Source organism: Lynx canadensis, chromosome C2 (genome assembly GCF_007474595.2).
Source record: "Lynx canadensis isolate LIC74 chromosome C2, mLynCan4.pri.v2, whole genome shotgun sequence".
NCBI lineage: Eukaryota > Metazoa > Chordata > Mammalia > Carnivora > Felidae > Lynx > Lynx canadensis.
This window is the reverse complement of record NC_044311.2, coordinates 147,301,191-147,320,111: the sequence shown is the minus strand read 5'-3', so window position 1 is coordinate 147,320,111 and position 18,921 is coordinate 147,301,191. Positions and strand designations below refer to the sequence as shown.

Sequence of the window (18,921 nt, the reverse complement as noted above, 5' to 3'; positions counted from 1 at the left end):
TTTGGTAACTACCAGTTTATTCTCTGTAGTTAAGAGTCTGTTTCTTGGTCTGCCTCTCTCTTCCCTTCCCCTCCCATCTTCTGACCACAGTCTAATTTTAGAACCTTGTGCCCATTAGCAATGACTCCCTATTCCACTCCCCCCACTGTCACTAGGCAACCACAAATTTACTTCCTGTCTATAAATTTGCTTCATCTGGACATTTCATAGACATGGAATTATACAATATGTGGTCTTATGTCTTTTACTTAGCATAATGTTTTTGAGGTTCCTTCATGTTGTAGCACTTATCAGTGCTTCGTTCCTTCTTATTGCTGAATTTGTATCCAGTGTATGATACTGCCACATTTTATGTGTGTATCCATCAGCTGATGCATGTTGGATTGCTACTTCTTGGCTATTTTTTTTCAAGTTTATTTATTTTGAGAGAGAGAGAGAGAGGGTGTGGGTGCACATGAGTAGGGATGGAACAGAGAAAGGAGAGAGACTCTTAAGCAAACTCCACACTGAGCGTGGAGCCCAACACAGGACTTGATCTCACAACAGTGAGATCATCACCTGAGCTGAAATAAAGAAACCGACTGAGTCACCCACGCGCCCCCAAGTATTTCTTTTTATTTCTGATTTTCAGCAGTTTGATCGTGATGTTTTCCGTGTTTAAACTCCTTGGAGTTTGCTGAGCTTTCTGGATTTATAAGTTAATATTTTTCACTAAACTTGGGAAGTTCTCAGCCATTATTTCTTCAAATATTCTTGTCTTCCTCATTCTATCTTTTTCTGGGACCCCATTAAACATATATTGGGTCCACTACTAGTGTTCCTCAGTTCGTTGAGGCTCTGTTCATTGTTTTTCCCTCAGTTTAGAAAAAAAAAAATCCATGTTCTTTAGGTTGGATAATTTCTTTTGATCTTTCTTCAAGTTTACCACCTTTTTTTTTTTCTGTCTCTAATCTATTAAGCCCATTTAGTGAATTTAAATTTTCAACTATTAAAATGTTCGGTTCTAGAATTTACATTAAAAAGTATCTCTTTCTCCACTGAGATCTCCATCAGTTTAGTTATTTACACCATGCTCCTTTAAGTCTTTGAATGTGTTTATATCGGCAGCTTTAAAGTCTTTGTCTGATGGGGTGCCTGGGTGGCCCAGTCGCTTAAGCATCCGACTCTTGTTTTCAGCTCAGGTCCTGATCTCACAGTTGTGAGACTGAGCCCCACATGGGGCTCTGCGCTAAGCATGGAGCCTAATTAAGACGCTTTTCCTTCTCCCTCCACCCTTCCCCTCCTCTCAAAATAAATAAAGTAAAACATTAAAAAAAAAAAAAAGTCCTTGTCTGCTAATTTCAATACTTGAGTCATTGTGGGGTCTATTTCTATTCATTGCTTTTTTTTTTTTCCTTCTTGAAAACAGATCACATTTTTCCTGGCTTGTGTGACTGTCTAGTAATTTTTTTTTTTAAACTACATATTGGACATTGTGAATGATACATTATAGACCCTCTCAATTCAGTTATCTTCATCTGGAGTGTCACTTTTTGTTCTGTTGGGCAGTTAAAATACTGGCTGATCACCCTGAAATTGCAGACACTTGGTTTTACACTTAGAGAGTAATCCCAAAGTGTTTACTAATCTCTAATTTGGTGGAACTCAAACTCTAAAATACCATGCGGGGAGGGGGGGGGGGAAGCATGGAAACTCTCTGTTCAGTTCTTTTTTTTTTTTTTTTAATTTTTTTAACGTTTTATTTATTTTTCAGACAGGGAGAGACAGAGCATGAACAAGGGAGGGTCAGAGGGAGGGCGACACAAAATCTGAAACAGGCTCCAGGCTCTGAGCTGTCAGCACAGAGCCCGACGCGGGGCTCGAACTCACGGACCTTGAGATCATGACCTGAGCCGAAGTCGGCCACTTAACCGACTGAGCCACCCAGGCGCCCCTCTGTTTAGTTCCTTTAGCCTTACGGCTGTTTTTTTTCTGCTGAGTTTCTTGGAGTTTCCTTCATGCATGTGCTGTTTGGGGATTAGCCAGGTATTTAAAGAAAGTTTATATTAAAGTGTTTGGGGCTTCTTCCTGTGACTCGCCCCTTTCTAAAATTTCCTCTTTCAGTTCCCAGCTGCTCTAATAATCCTAAACTCCATCCTCTGATACCTCAAGCCAAAAAGACTGTGGCATTTTTTTGCTCAGGTTTTAGCCATGACGTATCACAGAGATCACTGGGGTGGGAGTGGGGGGACTAGGGGTTCTTCAGGGGGAAAAGCTGCATAAAAGTGGGTCTTACCATGTTTTCTTTCCTAGGTTAAATTGCCTCCAGTTTCTGCCCGCTTTTCAGCACTCTTCAGTACTTTCAAATAGTTGTGGGTTTTTTCCCCTGTCTTTTTGGGATTTAAGGTGTTCCTGGATCACCTCATCTAAACATACTCTTCTTGAAAATTCTCACAACATGTTGTATGTACCCTTATAGTTCTTTATGCACATGATTTGTCTCCTTCCAGTTATCGATTGCTGCATTCTTGACAACTCCAAAACTTAGTAGTTTAAAGTAGCCATTTTATTCTGCTTATGGTTTCTGTGGGTCAGGAATTGGCAAAGGGCAGAGCCAGGACAGTGTGTCTGCACCGTATACCTGGGGCTTCGTAAAGCGTAAAGTCTGGGAGTAATGCAGTAGCCGGAACATGAGTCACCCAGAAGTGGCTGCTCACACACCTGGCAGTCGATGCCAGCTGGTGTCTGGGAGCTGTGGGCCTGAATCCCTATACACGCTCTCCTCACAGCATCGTGACCTTGGACCCTTTACATGGCAACTCAGAACTCTGGTGTTAGTGTTCTAGAAAATGAGCTACAAACTGCACTCGCTGCCTTTTATTATGTACTTCTAGAAGCTGTATGGCAGAAGCGACCCAGTATCACTTCCTCTACTCTGTTGGTCCACCCGTTTTTATTGGTGGCCCAAACTCAAGGGGAGGGACATAGATTCACTTCTCAGTGAAGTGGAAGCGTCAGAGAACTTGGCAGATGTGTTTCAAAACCATCGGACTCATTTCGTAAATAGTAGGCTCCCCCTTGTGTCCCAACACAGTCCTCTGTACATGACCATAGGTATTCATTGAAGTATTTAATTTTTTTTTTTTTGTAATCATAGGTTTGGACAGAAAGCAAATTTGTGTTCAAAACTTTAAGAAAGGAAAAGATATTTCACTACGTAAAAACATTTTCTTCGATTGATTTTTTTTTTTGTCTTTTTATTTGTAGAATACAGAGTTTAATGAAAAATCCATGCTTACGGGGTGAACATGGCAGGCTTCCTAGATAACTTCCGTTGGCCAGAATGTGAATGTATTGACTGGAGTGAGAGAAGAAATGCCGTGGCTTCTGTGGTGGCGGGTGTACTGGTAAGTGAAAAAGCGTGGTTGGTGACATTTCTGCTTCATTTTTTGCCCTGAAAATTAATGTCGCTTCCTTTGGGCCCTGAATACCCTTTCAGAACTATTTATTTCACTATTATTTTGTATCAATAATTAATTCGAGTTCTAGATATTACTGAACAAAACATGGTAGGCCCTGGGTTCATTTGATTTTATAAATTCGTTAAACTTGGTACCTTTTCTTCAAGTGATAATACAATTATTGTAGGCAGTAGCATTTTTAAGTTAATGATACAAGACGTATACGTCCTTTAAGCTCGTCAGGCTCGGAGAATTTGATAACCAAATAGTGTCGTGACTCACTGAGGTTCAGGATGTGTAGACAGCAGTAAGGACCTGGGGCCGAGCCAGAAGCCCTGCAGTGCTCTAGGGAGGGGGCACCAGCTCCTTGTCCCCAGCTGCAGCACCGACGGAGAGTGAGAGGAAGAAATTTGTGGAAGAAACTCTTGCCCAATTTTCTTCCAACAGTTTTTCTTTTTTTTTTTTTTTTAAATTTTTTTTTTTCAACGTTTATTTATTTTTGGGACAGAGAGAGACAGAGCATGAACAGGGGAGGGGCAGAGAGAGAGGGAGACACAGAATCGGAAACAGGCTCCAGGCTCTGAGCCATCAGCCCAGAGCCTGACGCGGGGCTCGAACTCACGGACCGCGAGATCGTGACCTGGCTGAAGTCGGACGCTTAACCGACTGCGCCACCCAGGCGCCCCAGTTTTTCTTTCTCAACTTAAAAAAAAATTTTTTTTAAGGTTTATTTATTTTTGAGAGAGAGAGAGAGAGAGAGAGAGAGAGAGAAGGAGGGCGAGCACGAGCAGGGGAAGGGCAGAGAGAGAGGGGGACACAGAATCCAAAGCAGGCTCCAGGCTCCAAGCTGTCAGCACAGAGCCCGACGCGGGGCTCGAACCCACGAACCATGAGATCGTGACCTGAGCTGAAGTTGGACGCTTAACCGACTGAGCCACCCAGGTGCCCCTCAACTTTTTATTATAAAAAACATCGAGCATGTACGGTAAACAAGAATAGGGAGAATAGTAAAAGAGCCCTGCTCAACCCACGTTCTTAACCATCCAGCTTCAAATACTGTCTCCACTGGTCTTGCTTCAGCATTCCATCAATCACGCCCTGCCCTCGCCGAATTTCTGAAGCAAATTTCAGTATTGAAGCAAATTTCAGTATCGACTACATTTTTAAAAATTTATCTCTTCCAGTATATGGTTCTACACCTGAAGTCCAATAGAAAAAAAAATAATAATAACCCAGAGCAGGAAGTAAAGATAACTGTGATGCTTCTAAGTCTTTTCTTGCACTTTATGGTCGTGTTCCCTGCAAGTAATTTGTCTGTGGAATTCTTTAGCAACTTCTCTACGTCTTTTCAGCGTTGCTTACATAGAAACATCACATTTGACCTACTCCTTCCTGTTCAGTCAGTTACGCAGTATTTAATGAGATTACATGATTGGTTAAAACGATAGAGGCTTAACTAGTTCTGGAGACATGACAACTGACCCTTGGTAAGCACACAGCTCATTTGTGGAAGCAAAAGAGCGTGGGCATGTTAAAAAGGAATGTTTTCTAGAGAGAATGAGACATGTCAGGTAATCAGGATCTGGTTAGCTAGAGGTTAGTTAAGAGAGCTTCCGTGCACAGAATTATGGGGGATGAAAGAAGCGGATAATTCGTCCCATGTAACAATTTTTTGCTTTATCTTGCACTGAGAGAACTTCAGAATCATACACAGATTTGATTAGGTAACTTCACCTCGTATGCTACCAAGAGTAAGCAAACAAGTGATTCTTATTTTTTCTACTTCAACATCCAGAGCTCAATCTAGAAATATTGTATGGTCTGTAGGAATACAGGAATGTTAAAGAGCAAGTGTCATGCCAAGCCAAAGGATTAGCGTTAGTCTAATGCCTTGGACTCTTTTGCAAGTTTTTTACAGGTTGGTGGATAATGATTGACGCTGCTGTGGTGTACCCGAAGCCAGAGCAGTTGAACCACGCCTTTCACACATGTGGCGTGTTTTCCACATTGGCTTTCTTCATGTAAGTATGAAGGTAATTCTCAATTCAAGATCATTTTCCTAAAAACATTTTTTCCTTATACTTTACTGCTGTCTGGGATAACCTTTTAATTTAATCGATGGCGACGAATCCATCTTTAACATAAAGATATATATTTTTTCCCCATTGTATTAAGATTTTTTTGTCAAGAATGAGTGTTGGATTTAATCACTATCATTTTAGCACCCATAAAGGTTATAGCGTGATTTTTCTCCTTTTAATGTTGTTAAACTGGTCAATTAGTACTTATCAGTACCAAGAATATTTTTTATATTTGAGTATCTGAATATCAGGGTGCTTCTTATAGTCAGTGGTATCTTATAATTACAGTTGATAATCTTTTTTCTCTTGGTGGTGAAAAAAAATAATCATGCATCTTAAAAGATGAGTGGCATCTTAGATGTAATAAAAAATGTTACATTTCTAGATTTTTTCATAGTGGATCGTTCTTCAATATTGTAACACGTGCAACTTTTAACATGGAGTATAATTTTTTTTTTTTAATGTGTTGCTTACCTGTGTTTGCCAGTAGCTGGGGGAAGGGCAGGATTGGCCTCCAATGAGACTGCTCTATGGCTTTTCTTTTTTATTAAATCATTTGTGGGTTTATCTGTTAAATCTCACTTCATGAAAGAGTTTGGAAACTTTCCATGGATGTCTTTTATTAATTTTAAAAACTATGTTAAGATTATATAATTTCCTTATACTGTGAGGAGTTATAAAAGTTAAATTGCTGAAGATGGAAATACTTACATCCAGTAAAGATGCTAAGAAAAGGCTACATTTCTACTATAAACACACCTTACTCTAACAAAAATGTTAAGAGAAGCTGAATAAAGTGGGCCTACTAATTACAGATAGACCAAATGTCTGAGTTTGAGAAATGGTTCAGAGAACATCACTTGACTTTTAGCACAGAAACTCAACTCTTGATTATAATGAGAACCTTAAACTATAACTCACACTGAGTCATTCATGTATAAATTAAAATAGTCAAAGAAATCAGAAAATTGGCCCCTCTTTCGTAATCTCTGGAGACAAATGATAGTAATCTCTAAAAATTAAGTCTGTCTTCTGGGTGTACTTTAGGTAAATACGAGGCATGTGACATTTTTCTCCGCTAGGATATTCATGAAGTTAAAAGATATGTTCAGTTATTCAGGTAGTGACTTTAAGTAGGAAATGTTTCTCTTCTAAATGAATGTAAATATCTGTGAATATACTAGCAGCATGAAAGCTTATTAGGTGATTTTGTGTTGTTCCAGGATAAATGCTGTGTCCAATGCTCAGGTGAGAGGTGACAGCTATGAAAGCGGCTGTTTAGGAAGAACAGGTAAAGGCCCTTCGAGTCGTTAATGTATGTTGGCAGAAGAGGGATTTATTAGCAGAAAAGAACAGTCTCTTTATATAGGACTAGTTAGGATTATACAGAAGGTTTTTAATGCACTTTGAAAAAAAGCTTGTGTTATTTAAATCCTTAACAAAGTTAAAGTTACTGCCAGAAGTACTATTTTAGTCATGTTTACTGAATAAATGTTCACACGAATAAAACGTTATTATTTAAAATCCAATGGCTCTTGGATTCCAGGTTACTCTTCCTGGAAAGTTAATGATGGTTTGGGGGTTTAATTAATCAGTTAATCAATTTAGTCATATAATTACGTAGAAGTTCACCTAGTTTAGTTTGCCAGGCTGTTAGTTTCTCTAGCCAGTAGAAAGGTAATGTTCCTTTTTTCTCTTTCCGGGTGTGGCTTAACCCCTTTCAGTTTTTTGTTTGTTTTTTTGTTTTGTTTTGTTTTGTTTTATTTATTTTTGAGACAGAGAGAGACAGAGCATGAACTGGGGAGGGGCAGAGAGAGAGGGAGACACAGAATGGGAAGCAGGCTCCAGGCTCTGAGCCATCAGCCCAGAGCCCGACGCGGGGCTCGAACTCACGGACCGCGAGATCGTGACCTGAGCCGAAGTCGGACGCTCAACCGACTGAGCTACCCAGGCGCCCCTTTTGTTTGTTTTTTAAAATTGTCATTCAGTTAATTGTTACAGCAGGTGTATGCAAATATGTGACTGCCTTTGACGTGCACAATATACGTTAGGTTAACAGTATTTCCAGTGTTATGCGTTCTTAGGACGGAGCTGCAGAAATGAGCGAAATCATAAAGCCTGTTCTTCATGCAGGTGCTCGTGTTTGGCTGTTCGTTGGTTTCATGTTGATGTTTGGGTCACTTATTGCTTCCATGTGGATTCTTTTTGGTGCATATGTTACCCAAAGTAAGTATTTCTTCCTCCTTTATTTCATAGAGATTCAGATAGGTCTTTTTAATTTTTTTAATTTTTTTTTTTTACATTTATTTATTGTTGAGAGACAGAGTGAGACAAAGCATGAGTCGGGAAGGGGCAGAGAGACAAGGAGACACAGAATCCAAAGCAGGCTCCAGTCTCTGAGCAAGCAGTCAGCCCCGAGCCTGATGTGGGGCTCAAAACCACGAACTGTGAGATCATGACCTGAGTCGAAGTCGGACGCTCAACCGACTGAGCCACCCAGGCGCCCCCAGATATGTCTTTTAGGTTTGGCTGACTCTGTTAACTCTACCTGGAGTAAAATTTAGTGTAACTATTCACTTAGCTTGAAGATATGACTGTGTGAAGATACAGAAGTTGTTGGGTAAAGTGCGAAACCTGTACAGGTCCGCAGTCCCTTATACACAATTCTAAAATCCATAGAGTGCTGAAAGTCAAGGCTTTTTATGACCTTGGCAGCAAAACCCGACCTAAGTTGACAGGGGGCTCCTTATGGTTTTATTCCATTGAATAAGTATTCAGATGTTTTCTTGTGGGAATGTGGTTCTATTTGATTGTGGATACTGGTCCAAACAGAGCGGGGGCTATGTGATATTTATGCCCCATGTTACCATTCTTAAATGTGAAAAAATTTGAATTCCAAAACATACCTTGTCTCAAGTATTTCAGATAAGGGGTGTGAACCCCAGTATCAGCCGCAATGTTTCAGTCATAGGTACAACGGAGCGTTTTAGGGGCGAGCCTGAAAACCTGTGTGTGGTCTTCATGAAGAAACATTCATGCTCGCTCCACCCAGGTGTTCTGTTTTCTGGCTACTCCTGGCACCACAGCTTTCCTTTAGGGTAGAGTTGAAAGGCAGGACCCAGTTTCAGCACGGGCTTCTAGAAGCATCAGAACAACCTGTTTCACTGGCGCTCTCCCTTCACTCCAAAGACGAGAATCTGTTTCAGATAAACACGTAACAATGTATCTTCTGATCTTCTGATCCCTGTCCCCCTGGAATCTATTGCTCTGCTGAACTATCACATCTCCTTGTCCTTACCCACAGCCAACCTTTTAATACTCTTTTGATAGGACCCCTTAAGTCTCATAGTTTGATCTTTGGAAACCTTTGTCTTTCCCTTGGCACAAAATAAGTCAGTACAAGAGAATAGTGGTTAACTGATGTTTAAATAATACCACTCATGAAATATATCTAAAAGGTGTTATTTTAGTTAATTAAAAATACTAATGGAGTACGCAGTTCTAGTATGAATCTCATGTGGAGGAAAGCACTTTTTTAAAAACAGCTTTATTGAGGTATAATTTGCATATCAAGTAATTTACCCATTTAAAGTATATGTTTCAGTGTTTTTAGTATAGAATTGTGCTATCATTACATAATTCAATTTTAGAACATTTTTATCACTCCAAAAAGAAGCCCCTCACCCATTAGCAGTTACTCCCCATTACCTTCTCCACCAGCCCTGCAACCCCTCATCTACTTTCTGTATTTATAGATTTGCCTGTGTCATATAAATGGAATCATATAGGGAAGTGTGTTTTAAATTCACTTTATCCCTGACTCTAAGTGATATTAGTGATTTCCTTGGAAAGTCTACTTAGTTACTTCAAGCAACAGGTGAAACTTGACAGTTTCTACTGTGAAGATATGCAAAAATCATAACTTCTAGAAGGTGTTTCAGGAAGTACTAAGTTTGTAAAGGTTGTGCCCTTGTTGATTGTATCTTAGTTTTTACTTTATTATTTTTTTAATGTCTATTTATTATTTTTGAGACAGAGAGACAGATCATGAGCTGGGGAGGGGCAGAGAGAGACACACACACACAGAATCTGAAGCAGGCTCTAGGCTCCGAGCTGTCAGCACAGAACCCGACGTGGGGCTCAAACTCTCGAACCACGGGATCATGACCTGAGCCAAAGTCGGATGCTTTAACTGACCGTCACCCAGGTGGCCCAATTCAATCTTAATTTTTAAAGGACTAGTACACATTGAGGCGTGGCTCAGTCGGTTGGGTGTCCAACCTCTGCTCAGGTCATGATCTCACGGCTCGTGAGTTTGAGCCCCATGTCGGGCACTGTGCTGACAGTTTGGAGCCTGCTTCAGATTCTGTGTCTCCCTCTCTCTGTCCTTCTCCCTCTCGTGCTCTGTTTCTCTCTCAATAATAAATAAACATTCAAAAATTTTTTTAAAAACATAACTAGTGCACATTGAGAAATTTCTCAGTTATGGATCTTATCTTTCTATTTCTACGGCAGTGTGCATTATATGTACTTTTCTGTTTATAAACTGAATATGCTTTTACTTCAGAGAGCATTTCTAACCCATGTTTCAGATCTTTTGCCATACAGCTTTTCTTGAACTATTACTAATCATAATAGCTGCTAACATTTATATAGCACTTTCTGGGCCAGGTACTGTTCTAAGCACTATACATGGTCACACATTTCTCACACTCTGTGGGGTAGGTGCTGTTAAAATGCCCATTTTACAGATGAGGAAATTAAGGCATATCAAAGGTAACTAGTTTGCCCATGGTCATACATTTAGTTGCTGGTAGAGTCAGGATTCACATCCAGGGATCTGGCTCAGACTTGGAGCTCTCAACCATGCTGCTGTATTTTTTGCTATGATATTGAACGCTAAAAATTGAAGGTTTTTCCATCAATTCTCATATTTTTAATCAGGAGTTACAGTTTTATAAAAGTTAAAAATCCGCAAAACTTCAAGTAATTTCCAATTTTTTTTCTCTTCCTTTGAAGATAGTAGCTGTTTCCTCCAGAGGAGAGCCGGTGAAAAAACAGAATGATGAATTATAATGTTTTTATATCTTTTTGTGTATTTTTATAGCATTTTGTATCTGTCATATTTGCACAATAAAACTCCTGAATTCATGAAAGAAAATAAGTGTACAAGATCATCAAGAATTTAATGTGTATCTTTCTAGCATTTGGTATTTCTATAGTCTCCCACCTTATCCACAGGGGTCAGGTTCCACGACCCCCTGAAACTGTGGATAAGACTGAACCCTGAATATACTATGATTTTCCTATATTTAAGTACCTATGATAAAATTTATAAATTAGACACAGTAGGAGATTAACCACAGTAACTAATAATAAAATGGAACAGTTATAACAGTATATTGTAACGGGTTATGTGAATGTAGTTTCTCTCTTAAAACCTCCTGTACTAGTCCCCCTTCTTGTTCTTGTGACAATGGGAGATGATAAAATGTCTATGTGACAAGATGAACGGAGGGGAATGACATAGACATTGTGACCTAGTGTTAGGCGACTGTTGACCTGATGATAAGTCAGAGGGAGGACCATCTGCTTCTGGACGACAGCTGACCGTGGGAAGCAAACCCGCAGCTAGGGGAGAGCACGGTATTGACCTTGGAAAGTAAAGGGACGAGCTGCTGCTTCCCCAGCACTTGTGGTGAAGCTCAAACCATGGCAGTTACTTTGGGTGAAAGAGAAAACCTATTAAGTTCACGGTCCGTTATCCACAGTGAGAACAATCCTTTGTTTTGGGAGAATGAGATTGGCATTCTCCTACTTCAGTTTCATTATAGGTTTCTTAGAGTTGATGAATGAGAGCTGTATTTTATACTATACAGAGTACGTCATTATGAACGGCACAGATGCTTTGTTACTGCCGTTCGCCTTTTGTAATCTCCTAACCCGTTTTACTTTGAATGTGCAGATACGGATGTTTATCCAGGACTAGCTGTGTTTTTTCAAAATGCACTTATATTTTTTAGGTAAGTTGCCTAATTTCTTGATCACACCTAAAACATTGACAGAAATGTCACATCATTTTAAGAGCAACATACAGAATGGAACACATATAATCCCTTGAATCAATTCAAAAAGTGTATAGAACTTTTAAAAGGTGACAATTCCACTGTTGTCTAAGGGCCTACATAAAACCATTTAATTGGGGTCCTGCTATGAGCAGAGAGCTCAGATGGATGATTTATATATGTTGCTTTTGTAATTCCCACTTAAGTGTCTTAAATACTTAATACTTACGGACCAGGTGGTGTTCCTGTTTTATGGATGAGGAAATAAGGCTCAGAGCTTACTGGACACCCAGCTAGTAATTGCAGAGCCGAGATTTGAACCCAGACTACTGCTTCCACAGCCTGTTAAAAAAAAACGTATCAAGAATCGTTATTAAAAAAAGAAAAACAGGGGCACCTAGGTGGCTCAGTCAAGCATCTTACTCCTGATTTTGGCTCAGGTCATGATCTCATGGTTCCTGAGATCGAGCCCTGTGTCAGGCTCCGCACTGGAGTTCTCTCTCTCCCTCTCTCTGCCCCTCCCCACTCGTGCTTGCGTGCTCGCTCACTCTCTCAAAAGAAATAAACTTAGAAAAACAGCAAGAAATCAGAATTAATACATATCATGCATGTCATATACAAAACCTGGTCAGGAGATTGGATTTCTTTTAATTAAGTTTTTAAAATAACTAAAAGGAAGTATAAAAATAAAATAATATTAAAAGTATTTTTTAGGGGCACTCTTCTAAAAACAAACCCTAAAATGAAGCTCAGATCCTGTGCATTTCAGAACAAATGTCTCTTAAGGTAAGATAGGTATTTTAGGCATCATTTATAAATTTATCCCCCCGCCCCCCCACCACCTGCCAAAATCATGAAGATCTGAGCCTTGAAGGACTTTGTTTCTGTCACTGTTTTTAAGGAATCTGATTATGCTGTGCTGTGATGTAGTTTTCTTTGTGTTTATTCTGTTGGAGTTCATTGAGTTTCTTGGATCTGTGGGTTTCATGTTCATCAAATTTGCATTCAGCCATGGATTCTTCAGAGATTTTTTTTCTGCCCATCCCATTCTCCTTGGATTCCAGGCACGTGTATGTTGGGCTGCTCAAGTCGTCCCACACTCACTAATGCTTAGGGATTTTTGTTTTTGTTTTTGTTTTCTTTCTGTGTTTCATTTGGGTTACTTTCTGTTGTTACATCTTGAAGTTCACTCATCTCTTCTGCAGTGTCTACTCCTCCCATCCATCCAGTGGATCTTTCGTCTCAGACATGTGTTTGTCGTCTCCATTAGGTTGATTTTCCGGATTTCTTCTTCACATGCTCATGCTCTCCTTCACCTCCTTTAACATACGAAGTATGTTTATATCTATTTCTTTTTTTTTAATTTGTTTAATGTTTATTTTTCAGAGAGAGAGAGGCAGAGACAGAGGGAGACACAGAATGGGAAGCAGGCTCCAGGCTCTGAGCTGTCAGCACAGAGCCCGATGTGGGGCTCGAACTCACGAACCGTGAGATCATGACCTGAGCCGAAGTCGGACGCTCAACCCACTGAGCTGAGCCCCCCAGGCGCCCCTGTTTATATCTTATTTCAGTGGTCATCTCCTTGTGTCAGTTCTGAGTCTGTTCCTATTGATTATTTCTACTTCATTTTGGGTCTCTTTCCTCCTGTTTGCTTCTTCGCATACAGCTGGTGGGGGGCTGGATATTTTGGCATCCCTTTAAATATTTTTGAGCTTTATCCTGGGTGCAGTTAGGTCACGTGGAAACAGTTTGACCCTTTGGAGTCTTGCTTTTGTAAGCTTTGGTGGGCAGAACGAGAGCAGCCCCAGTCTAGGATTGATTTGTCCCCTCACTAAGGCGATACATTTCATGCTCCGTGTATCGTGAGGCTGTCCACTCTGCTTAGGAGATTGGAACGTCTTCCCAGCCCTGTGACAGCTCTGGGGGTTGTTCTTTCCCTTCTCTTGGGTCGTTTGCTCACGTTCGTCTACTGATCAGTACTCAGCAGAAGACTCCAGGGGGGCCTCCTGTGCCTCTCCCCAGCTCCCTGTCTCTTCAGCTGTCTGTGCTCTGCCTCACAAACCCCAGCTCTTTGACCTCTTTGGCCTCCCTGAACTCTCAGCCCCATTTCCTCCGTTTAGGGAGATCACCGTCCTCTGCTCTCTTACCGCGCTGTGGCCTGGACCTTCGTGATTTTGAAAGATGTTTTGACAGTTTCTGCTCTCTTGTGCTGTGTTTCTTGGCACGTGACCAGCAACCTTCTGGGGATACAATTAAGTTTTCATGGAGACATCTCAAGGCAGTGTTTAGAGATCAAATTTAAATTCAGATTCAGCCCTTTGTGGCACATGAAAGGGCAGTTTCGGGCGAACAGAAACCTTGCCCGTGTAAAGGCCTGTGCTCATGCGAGCTGTGGCTACTGCATCAACTATGCGTTCTGCTCAGAGCCTGGCAAGGTAATCAGCCAGCCGTGTGCTTCCTCTGTGCTGGGTCTTTCTTTCTTTCTTTCTTTCTTTCTTTCTTTCTTTCTTTCTTTCTTTCTTTCTTTCTTTCTTTAATTTACATCCAAATTAGTTAGCATCTAGTGCAACAGTGATTTCAGGAGTAGATTCCTTAGTGCCCCTCCCCCATTTAGCCCATCCCCCCTCCCACACCCCCTCTGGTAACCCTCAGTTTGTTCTTCATATTTATGAGTCTCTTCTGTTTTGTCCGCCTCCCTGTTTTTATATTCTTTTTGTTTCCCTTCCCTTAGGTTCATCTGTTTTGTCTCTTAAAGTCGTCATATGAGTGAAGTCCTATGATTTTTGTCTTTCTCTGACTGACTAGTTTCACTTAGCATAATACCCTCCATTTCCATCCACGGAGTTGCAAATGGCAAGATTTCATTCTTTTTGATTGCTGAGTATACTCCGTTGTATATATATATACCACATTTTCTTTATCCATTCATCCCTCGATGGACATGTGGGCTCTTTCCATACTTCGGCTATTGTTGATAGTGCTGCTATAAACATGGGGGTGCATGTGTCCCTTCGAAACAGCACACCTGTATTCCTTGGATAAATGCCTAGTAGTGCAATTGCTGGGTCGTAGGGTAGTTCTATTCTTAGTTTTTTGAGGAACCTCCATACTGTTTCCCAGAGTGGCTGCACCAGCTTGCATTGCCACCAACAATGCAAAAGAGATCCTCTTTCTCTGCATCCTCGCCAACATGTGTTGTTGCCTGAGTTGTTCATGTTAGCCATTCTGACAGGTGTGAGTGGTATCTTATCGTGGTTTTGATTTGTATTTCCCTGATGATGAGTGACGTTGAGCGTTTTTTCATGTGTTGCTTGGCCATCTGGATGTCTTCCTTGGAGAAGTGTCTATTTGTGTCTTTTGCCCATTTCTTCACTGGATTATTTGTTTTTTGGGTGTTGAGTTTGATAAGTTCTTTATAGATTTTGGATACTAACGCTTTATCTGATGTGTCATTTGCAAATATCTTCTCCTGTTCTGTCGGTTGCGTTTTAGTTTTGCTGATAGTTTCCTTCGTTGTGCAGAAGCTTTTTATTTTGATGGGATCCCAGTAGTTCATGTTTGCTTTTGTTTCCCTTGCCTCCGGAGACGTGTTGAGTAAGAAGTTTCTGCGGCCAAGATCAAAGAGGGTTTTGCCTGCTTTCTCCTCGAGGATTTTTTTTGATGGCTTCCTGTCTTACATTTAGGTTTTTCATCCATTTTGAGTTTATTTTTATGTCTGGTATAAGAAAGTGGCCCAGGTTCATTCTTCTGCATGTCGCTGTCCAGTTTTCCCATGTGCTGGGTCTTTCTAAGGGCCGGAGTATAGCTCTTATGTGGCTGGCCACCCTTCCTCTGCCTCCTTTTGCCGTTGGCCCTCCACCCACTGGCCACTGACTTTTGAGGTTTCTTAAGGCTCCATTCCACGCCTCTTGTCTTTCTAGGTGAGCTGCTTCATGCTCAGGACTCCAGTTATTGCGTATATTCCGATGAGTCACAGATGGCCGTCTCCACGCCTGAACCGTGTGTTCAGATTCCTACTCCTCCCCTCTTGGGTGGCTGACACTTCAAATCCAATACATCCAGCATGCCCACAACTCACCTTATAGTCCCAGAGTGTCCCCACTGTCTGTTCCTCTCCCTTTTTCCCCTGTGCTTCGCTCAGGCCATTCCCACTCTTCGTTTAAATCTCAGTTCACTCTCCACTTTTTCAGGAAGACCTCGGCCGCTCTAAAACGGTCAGCTGCCTATAATTCACTCTCTTGGTATCAGGTTCCTCGCCTTTACAGCATTTTTTTTTTCTGTTGGAATTTGATTATCTCCCTCAGGCTTCAGCTCTATTACTGCTTTGCCTTGCTTTGACGCCTACGTTCCTGGCACTTAGCCAAGAGCCTGCTGCGTAGCCAGTCCTCAGGGTACAGTAATTACATGGTAAATGAACGAAGAATTACAGCAGCCTGTTTCAGGATCCTTCATCTACTGTAGCTCAGGTGTGGTAGAATCCTAGCAATATAAAGGGGCCCTAATGCCTGCTACTGTAAGAAATGCCTCTTTGCCTTACAAGTTTCCTATCCAGTAACTTTCCAGGCTTTAATAAAGTGTAATCAAGCTTCGCCATCAAGGTCAACAAACTGCTGTACAAAACAAACACATTCAGACCCAGCACCATTGCAGTCTCTATTTTTATTTCTATTTTTTTTAAGTTGATTTATTTTGAGAGAGAGCAAGCATGCACATGCAAGTGGGAGAGAGGCAGAGAGAGGGAGAGAGAGAGAGAGAGAGAGAGAGAGAGAGAGAGAGAGAATCCCAAATAGGCTCCACGCCAAGCCTGGAACTCAAGGTGGGGCTCGATCCCACGACCCTGGGGTCATGACCTGAGCTGAAATCAGCAGTCAGACGCTTGAACTACTGAGCGACGCAGGCACCCCTGCAGTCTTTATTTTTAGAAATTGATAACAGAGGAACGAGTGAGGTACCTGTCAAAGCATATTTAGAAAATGAATCCACTGTTGCTCATTCCCTGTGTTTTTTCCTCATGATTTATTTTAATATCTTTCTAGCACTCTGATCTACAAATTTGGAAGAACTGAAGAGCTGTGGACCTGAGAGCCCTTCTTAGATCAGATTTCCTTTGGTTCTGTTCTATTTGTAGATAAGTTTTTCTCTCTCAACATAATTTACACATTGCCAAATGGGATAGACTGTATATTACATATTACATGTTTTGTTTCTCTACACTTTTATGCTCTGAATTTTGAAATAGTTTTATGAAATTTCTGTCTTTTTTTTTAATCACTGAATAGATTGTTAATATGTACATAATATGAAACTATATAGCTGGGATGGTATCAGTTTTTTTTTTTTTAAATCCCTGAAGACTTAGACCTTGACCTAGTCACTGAGCCAGCATTGTATCGTCATGTCATCTTAGAGTTAACTGTTTTGTTTCAGTATCTTGACTTTCTGAAGACGTGCAGAAAACACAGCTCCATGTATCTGAAATAAGCACTGAACCGTTCAAAAGGGTATTTCAGCAAGCTGTAAGTTATTTTGGCTTAAAAATGAGATTTTTTTTAAAGGAAAAATGTTTGTTCTTCTGTATTAAAGAAGTGGACTTTTATATGAAGATTTTTTAAATGCCTGAAGGACTAGTTTGAAATCCTCTTTCAAAAAACAATGCCTGTAACATGACTTTATCTGAGAAAGGATAATACATGATCAGACGAGCTCAGTGTTGTACGGCCGATGGGAAAAGGCCGTAAGGGAGCCCAGCGACATGCTTCTTGTAAAAACAGCTCCAATGATCTAATGGGGTTCTCTCTTGGCAGGCTGTTATTATCCGACATTACAAAATTCAGCATCAAGCGTGACCCAACTGCAGTTTAAAAGCATGAACCATATCACAAAAACCGGAATCATTCGTCTCAAGATAAAGCACTTCTTCCCAAAGAGAATGATTACGGCCTAGTGAAAAATTAGGCCTTTCCTCCACTTAGTTACCGACTGCAAGGGTCTCTTTGCGCTAGCTCTCAACTCTTCCTGCAAAATGTATCTTTAACCTCAAAGTCCACGTTCCAGTCGAAGCCTCCTTTTGCGGAGTTCGAAACGCTGCTTTTGCACCACGGGTATTCCTCTGAGGGATGTCAAAGGGATAGCTGGGTCTTAATTGCTTTTTTGCTTTTCTTTGTTAATACAGGCTTTGTGTGGCACTTTTCTTCCTCCAGAGGGATTTTATAGCACCTTTTGTTGTAAGACAGAATAATAGTAACGGTATTAATATCAGCTCCTAACGTAAGCCTTATTTTGTTTAACCTCCCTCCTCTCTGAGAGGGCTGGCCTGTGCACAGAGTATGAAGCGGTTGTGGAATGCTGTGCCTTTGTCTAGATACCTTCTTGTTTAGTTATTTCCTCCCGTGTTGCTGTCTTTTCCTCCAAATGTCAGTAAACTTTGTCTTGCTTCCGACAAATTGTAAGACTATTTGTTTCCACCCTCTTGTAACTTGTAGCAATAAATACTACTTCTCACCCATTCCAATCTTGTTAAATCAGTTGGACAAAACGAACCATAAAAATTGGCTTGTTCCTTTTCCAGTTATTCAAGTGGATCCAGTCAAAGAAGCCGTTTCTCTTTAGAACATAAAGAGAAATACGTGATACTCATTGTTTGTAACATGCTAGCGTGAAGGCTAACGAACAACGTGCTGGAAAATCACTGGAAAACAGTGGCAGTTTTCTTTATTTTTTTAATGTTGATTTATTTTTGAGAGAGAGAGTGCGAGCAGGGGAGGAGCAGAGAGAGAGGGAGACCCAGAATCCGAAGCAGGCTCCAGGCTCTGAGCTGTCAGCACAGAGCCCGACGTGGGGCTCAAACCCACACGCCGAGAGATCATGACCTGAGCCGAAGCTGGACGCTCAACTGACTGAGCCACCTAAGGCGCTCCTGTTTTCTTTATTCTTGATTCTGCCATGAAGTTGTTTGTAGTTGTGAGCAAATCATTTAATTTTCCTCTATTTGTTTACTCACTTTAAAAAAAAGGGTGGGATGATAATGTTAGTATCCACTCTTACAGATATTGTGAGTTAGAAAAGGTAGAGTCCTTCAAAGTCATTTAAAAATACATGCGACTCTCTTAATACAAAGCTCTCCCTGGGGCTACCCGGGTGGCTCAGTGGGTTAAGTGTCTGACTCTTGATTTCAGCTCAGGTCATGATCTCATAGTTCGGTGAGATCCAGCCTGTGTTGGGCTGAGTGTGGGGCCTGCTTAGGATTCTCCCTTTACCCTTCCCACGCCCATGCTCTCTCTCTTTTCTCTCTCTTTCTCCCAAACATAAAAAATAAAAAACCTATCAAACAGGTTC

At 41.0% G+C, this 18,921-nt stretch overlaps 1 protein-coding gene across 7 annotated transcripts in view; it reads left to right on the top strand.

Moving 5' to 3' along the window:
• The window catches only part of TMEM50B (transmembrane protein 50B), a 35,346-nt gene extending 17,254 nt beyond the window's left edge, over nt 1-18,092 (top strand). For 4 of the 7 annotated variants that reach the window (XM_030329222.1, XM_030329224.1, XM_030329225.1 and 1 more), the window contains 5 exons: nt 3,247-3,386; nt 5,349-5,461; nt 6,745-6,812; nt 7,655-7,747; nt 17,391-18,092. In XM_030329222.1, coding sequence (XP_030185082.1) covers nt 3,288-3,386; nt 5,349-5,461; nt 6,745-6,812; nt 7,655-7,747; nt 17,391-17,530 — 513 coding nt within the window. In that variant the 5' untranslated portion in view covers nt 3,247-3,287 and the 3' untranslated portion in view covers nt 17,531-18,092. Of the gene's footprint in view, nt 1-3,246; nt 3,387-5,348; nt 5,462-6,744; nt 6,813-7,654; nt 7,748-10,540; nt 10,922-11,486; nt 11,545-16,622 lie in introns of those variants that run through there. The other 3 variants (XM_030329227.2, XM_030329226.1, XM_030329228.1) reach the window with 3 other exon arrangements.
• The last annotated feature ends 829 nt before the right edge of the window (nt 18,093-18,921 follow it).